The sequence below is a fragment of the Gavia stellata genome, chromosome 20 (genome assembly GCF_030936135.1).
Source record: "Gavia stellata isolate bGavSte3 chromosome 20, bGavSte3.hap2, whole genome shotgun sequence".
In the NCBI taxonomy this organism is placed as follows: domain Eukaryota; kingdom Metazoa; phylum Chordata; class Aves; order Gaviiformes; family Gaviidae; genus Gavia; species Gavia stellata.
The window spans coordinates 17825053-17831371 of record NC_082613.1 but is presented as its reverse complement, the minus strand read 5'-3'; the positions used below and the strand labels follow the sequence as shown (position 1 = coordinate 17831371).

Genomic DNA, 6319 nt, shown 5'->3' with positions numbered 1-6319 from the left:
CGGTGCCGGGAGCGCTACCGGGGGCGGTGCCGGGGCGGTGCGGGGGGCGGTGCCGGGGGCGGTACAGGGGCGGTGCCGGGAGCGCTGTCGGGGGCGGTGCCGGGGCGGTGCCGGGGGCGGTGCCGGGGGCGGTACAGGGGCGGTGCCGGGAGCGCTGCCGAGGGCGGTGCCGGGGCGGTGCCGGGGGCGGTGCCGGCCCTGCCCCGGAAGGCGGGTTTGGTTCCGGTTCGTGCGGCGCCATGGACTCGCTGTGGCGGCTGAAGCGGTTCGATGCCTTCCCCAAGACCCTGGAAGACTTTCGGGTCAAGACGTGCGGGGGCGCGCTGGGTGAGCGGGCGGGGTGAGGACGGCCGGGGGCCGGCGGGCGGGCCCGGGGCTCGCTGTGGGGTGGCGGCCGGCCGGGGAGGACCTTGCGGGCCGGTGCTCGGCGGCGGGCGGGCTGAGGCGGGGCGGGCGGGCGGCCGCGCGCGGCGGTGCTGACGGCGGTTGTCGTCTCCCGGCAGTGACGGTTGTCAGCGGGCTCCTCATGGTGCTGCTTTTCTTCTCGGAGCTGCAGTACTACCTCACGAAGGAGGTGAGTAGCGGTGTCGGCGTCGGGGGGGGGGGGGCCCGGCCCCCGGTGCTGCCTCCTGCCCGCGGTGCCTCGGCGGAGAGGCGGCCCTGCGGCCCGGGGCGGCCTGCCGTGCCTCCGCACCCCCGCCGAGCCCCCGCCAGCTCCACCGCCTCCTCCGGGCTGCCCAGGCAGCAGCTTCAGCCGCCGCCGATGTGTTTGGGGCTTTTTCTTTCCCCCCCCGCCCGTCGCCTTGGCGGTGGGAGCGGGCTGCCCTCCCCCGAAAGCCGCTTGGCACAAGGGTTGGCATGTGGCCGCCTGTAAGGCTGTCGCAGGAGAGCGTCTCAAAATCTCTTGCTGTCTCCGCTGTCTAAAAGCAGAGGCCCTACAAAGAAAAGAAGGCAAGCGCAGGACCCCCCGTGCCCCTCCCCCCAGAATCTGAGATTCCCAAATTATTATCTTTTTAAGAAGTCTTACAAATGGCAAGCACTTAACTGCCATGGAAGGTGTGGGAGGCAGCAGCTCGCATGTCTCACAAATCCCGCATCGTAGAAATCGGCTCCTGAGCCAGAGCAGTCGAGGGAAAGAGGCCTTTTGATTTGCTTCCAAGTGAAACAGGACTCTCTGTTTTTCCTTTGTTCCTAGGTTCATCCGGAATTGTACGTCGACAAATCAAGGGGAGATAAACTGAAGATCAATCTAGACGTTATTTTTCCGCATATGCCTTGTGCTTGTGAGTCAGACTTCTGAATGCTGGGGATAATTTTCGTATTGGCCGAGGCCCCGACAGGCTCAGTGTGCCTGGTGCTTCCGAGTGCTGCGCCGCTGCTTGGGCCACGGGCAGGAGGAATTGGTGATGCCTTGCGGTTACATAGGGATTCCAGCCAGGCCCGCTGGGCGCTTAAACCAGCGCTTCCAGTCAGGCAGTATTCTTTTTCTAGATTAGGAACGAGGCTAAGGAGTAAACCCGCTTACATGTCTGTGTGGTGTTGTATTTTGTTGGAGAGCAGAGTAATACTGAAAAAGCTGGCACAGAGTTCACTTGGGACTCAAGATTTGACTGTATTGTTGTTGAAAAACTTCAGAGTCTCCTTTGGAAGTTGCTTGATAAGGCACAACTTTTTCATGATTTTTGTACTCAAATTCTGACTCTAACGCCAATGCCACGTGATAACCTTTCTCCAAAATTTTTAAAATCAGAAAGAGCGTTAATAATCTAATTACCTTTTGACTAAATTCAAAACAAGGTTGCAGGATGGAGTGATGAAAACTTTGCAAGTCTTACTGGGTATTACTGCTGCTCACGCTACCCGGCTGTCCGCTAACCTTCCCTGCCTCTTGTTCTGTTGTAGTAATTTCTTTGGGTAACGCATTGGGCTCTGAATGTAGGGAGTCTGACTTCCTTCTGGGAACCCCAGATATTGTTGGTCTTTGCCTTCCTCACATTTAAAAGGGCGCGGGAAGGCCAGAGAGGCTGGAAGCCTCCGCTGCTCTGTGCAGAGAAGCTGTCAGTCTTGTAGGAGCACATGTAGCCAGCAAGTGCATCGAGGTGCTTCGATACCAGACCGACAGCACAGACCTTGTTGGTCTTCTTTGTGAAAAGGGATCACAAGGAAATGTGCAGATGTTGACGGGGGAAGGGGTAGAGGTAGGAGGCAGCTTTCAACCAGGCTTAAAAGCTTAATTCCTGAACTCCTGAAAATGGTGATGGGCTTTGAGGGGTGTGGTTTTGGGCTCTTGCCTTAAGTGTATTTACCTTTCAGGGTAGCGCTTTCTGTGGCAGTTGGAAACAGTCTTTCTTGTACGCCAAACCAAACCCCGTATTTGGAAGGGTCATTTGGGGTGCTGGAATGTGCACCTGGGCCAGCTGAAATACGTCACCTGGGCCCAACCGTACACGCTCTTTCAGTTTGACACGTTCTTATCCGCCTCGCTGAAAGAGTCTGTATTTTCACTGGTTGAATGCTTGCGCAGCCTGCCGCAGGCCGTAACAGATGTGCCTTTATAGATTACTTTCCTTGCTCGCTGGTTTCAGATTTGAGCATCGATGCGATGGACGTAGCAGGAGAGCAGCAGCTGGATGTAGAGCACAATCTGTTTAAACAACGTTTGGATAAAGCTGGCAATCGTGTGACTCCAGAAGCTGAGAGACACGGTAAGATGCTATTCTGCCTTTCTTGGATGGATGCTCTCGTAGTCTCTCCATCACTGTATGCCAGTTTTGAGATTCACGGGAACAAGTGACAGCTGAAGAGTGTTTAAACACCATAAACTCTTGAGGAGTTTGTAGTACGCAAATCCGTTAAACTGGCAGATCAGACAAACTCCTATTAGGCTTGCTACTTTTGTGAGGCAAGTCTTTGCCTAGTCCCTCTGAAATTACAACAGGGACTCATGGATGCATTTTGGCAACAAAGCTGCTGAGTTAACGGTCTTTTACAACTCGAAATCAAGCAGCTATTCTGGCAAAACTTGACTTTGGTTGTATCTTTACAGTGGGCTGACAAATGGGACAACCTGATTAGAGGAAAGAGCCTCTCTCCAGGGCAGGCTCCAGTGACTTGACCCTTAAGCCTAAACTTGCACCTTACTACGTTTACTTTGTGTGTGTTAATGCATACCTGACAGATAGATTTTAGTCGATTTATCGGTTACAAGTTGTGGTAAGTGGTCGTTGGCTACATAAACCTCTCCTCTACATTTTTTACATGTTAGGACTCATCGTTGTACTTCGATATGAACCAGAAATGATTCTGGCAAAGTGTTACAATCTAACAGTAATACTGTCCTGACTTTTCCTTTACAAAACATGAGCTCCTTCTTATCTTTTCTGGGAGATAATGTAGTTCTACATATCAGCATGAACTAAATTCGTTGATTTGTATCACTCAGCTTTCCCTTTTCTGTTCTTGAAGATGAAAGGCTCAACTAAGCCAAGAGCCGAATAATCGGTGGGTACGAGAGTTTCTCCCATTGTCACAGGAATGTGGTGATAGTGTTCATACTATTGTGTCACTTAGCAGCCTTTCTGTATTCAGAGGTTGTGGCATTACAAATTTAATGTCTGGGGACGAAACCAACTTTTCTGTATCGAATTCTCTGTTAACACACGTGGGCCTCCTGCCTTACTTGTATTGCCAGTCTCCATCGGGGTTACTCCATCTGAAGCGGTTGCTCTGACTCCTTAGATAATCAATGGTGAGGAAGAGAAACTTGTAGGGACCAAACCATCTTACATAGAAGAGGCATTTTAAAAGCGATCAGATAGATGCATTGCATGCAACAAGCAATTGCTGCTGCTGTCTGGAAAAAGCGCACGGCTTGTTCAGTTTCCATCACCCGTGTTGCAAGTTAGAACAGAAGTATCCACCCATCTTCATTAAACTCTAGGATTATCAGTTTCTATTAGTAATACTGACATTCAGTCAGTTATTTAAATGGCAACTATAGCAGTATTGACCTTAAATTTAGTAAAGCATACCCATGTTTTATGGAGTAGTATCTGTAGGCTTTTCCTATTCATAGTTACATTAAAATAGTTAATAGCTTAATGATTTCTGTGGTAGGCTGCATTCTGTGCTTGGATGTTGTCTTACTCATTTCCATTGAATGACAATAAATGATTGAATTCTTTATTGGTGGTTCTTATCGTTTCCTTCCTTTTAACGTGGACAGGGTTTTCCAGTTTCACGTATCACATCTGCATGCAAGTTGAGGACCATGTTAACAGCAAGAAACCCTGCTTGTAGAGTTTTATGTACTGCAGTTTCTTTGTAGCATCTAAACTGTGTGCATTACCTCTGGATCCTATCTCCGAGGCAAGTCAACAGGCAGCTAGTGATTACATTTAAAAAGCTGTTCCTGGTTGCTGTATCTTGAGAGACTCCATGCATTGTACAGGTGTTCTTGTTCAAATGGTGGGAATCATGGCTTTGACAAAGTGTAGCAATTATTAAGCTGTATTCTTCCTGATGCTATCTTTTAGTGTAATTACAAGGTTAAAAGCCATACCACTTTTTAAACAGTGAATTCTTAAGTGCACTTTCAACTTCTTTGAATGTTGTAAGCTTTAGAAAGAAAGTCTTGCACAGTTGTTTAATAATGGGTATATTTTCCTAAAAGTTTTTATTTGCTTGACTGTAACTGCCATGAAGTATTTGATTAAAGAAATAAGGTTAACGATTGATTTTCATGCATATTTCATACTTTCTAATTAGAGTCTCCTTTTTTCTGTGGCTAATATGAAATACAGACATCCTTAATACTCACTTCTGTCCATGTGTTATACCTCCCATTCTCAACAAACAAGGCCCTGATAACGTTTAGTCCCTCAGCAGTGTCTGACTATGTACCTTATCCCCTTCCCCGGCACTAGTTATCCAAGGAGCCACCTTTTCAAGGCTTATAGAGAGTAGTGCAGCAGTGCCTAGGTAGTGAGCCTTAGAGGGCTTTTGTAACCCAGGACTTGGACCTGTCTTTCAGGATTTGTGAGTTGAAACAGCCTGATTTTTAAGGGGGCCTCTTATTATAAGAGCCAAAGTTTTTGAAAGTTATAGACACAAAATTCCTTGGCTCGCTTATTCCTAACTCCAAAATTTGCAGACCTTTGATACTTGTTTTGGTTCTTGACAAACAAATAGTCCTGTTTTGAGTTTTCTGTAGGCATCCCCTGCCCTTCGGCACGTTTCAGCTGTCACCAGCTCTGATCTCCTCTGTTACAAGTCTCTCTTCACCCTTCTCCACGTGAGAACATAAAACTCCATGAGTTCGTGCCCCAGCCGTACTGCGGCTGCACTTTCAACACATGCGTGGCACAGACATTGGCAGAATTGTTAAGTCACGAAGAAGGTAGAAGTTCCTTGGAGATTTCTAGTGAGCAGTGGTTAACATGTGTGACTTGCCAGCGTTGTCATCCAGGAGGACTGGGTGTCAGTTTTCCACTCGAGAGACTCCCACTCTGATCTTGTTTCACAGCAATATATAGCTGTTGTTCCTACATGTTTTGGGACAGGATTATGCATTGCACACTGTTGACTGCTATTTAAAATTTTGTTTGTGTAACAGGTCCTGTATCAGTCGCAATTTACTGATTGGGTCTACTTTAGACAATGTTTTAACAAAGCCTTTATGCAGGTAACACCTGATCAGTGCTCCAGCAAGGCTTCCAGATAGCCAGTTCTTTCTATGGGGGGTGTTCTTGAGAAGACAAATGCCACTCTGCTTCTTGGTCTTACTTCACACCTCAGCAGGCTCTATGCGTGCCATTTCAGGTGGGCTTTGGGTGCAGGACATGCAGCTTCCGACACAAAATCATTGCGTTCATGAGTAGAACAGTTACTGTGCATAGACCGAAACAAGAGTACAAGATAGCGTTTCTAGACATGCCTCATCACTTTGAATCCTCTTTTGTTTTAGAGCTGGGGAAAGAAGAGGAAAAAGTGTTTGATCCAAATTCTTTGGATGCCGATCGCTGCGAGAGCTGTTACGGGGCAGAGTCAGAGGACATTCGGTAACTTTTACACCTTTTCGTATCTTCTTAGCACTTGAATTAATACAGTTATGTTGCATGCGTGTTTTTTTTTTCAAAATGTCTGTGAAACTCTGTGCAATGAAATCCTGCTGGGCACATGTTCAGAGGATGATGAGAACTGTGGTGGTTTTGGTATGCCTTTGGAAGCTGCACTCATGATTGTTAAGAATGTGCAGAGTTGGGTTGTCTAGTTGGTCTACATGCTCGTTTAAGGGCAGTGCAAATGGCACTACCTTTGC

At 48.2% G+C, this 6319-nt stretch overlaps 1 protein-coding gene across 2 annotated transcripts in view; it reads left to right on the top strand.

The window, feature by feature from the left end:
• Positions 1-239: 239 nt before the first annotated feature.
• ERGIC3 (ERGIC and golgi 3) overlaps positions 240-6319 on the top strand; it is a 30492-nt gene continuing 24412 nt past the window's right edge. For both annotated transcript variants that reach the window (XM_059827184.1, XM_059827185.1), the window contains exons 1-5: positions 240-327; positions 504-574; positions 1196-1283; positions 2586-2705; positions 5966-6059. In XM_059827184.1, coding sequence (XP_059683167.1) covers positions 240-327; positions 504-574; positions 1196-1283; positions 2586-2705; positions 5966-6059 — 461 coding nt within the window. The remainder of the gene's footprint in view (positions 328-503; positions 575-1195; positions 1284-2585; positions 2706-5965; positions 6060-6319) is intronic.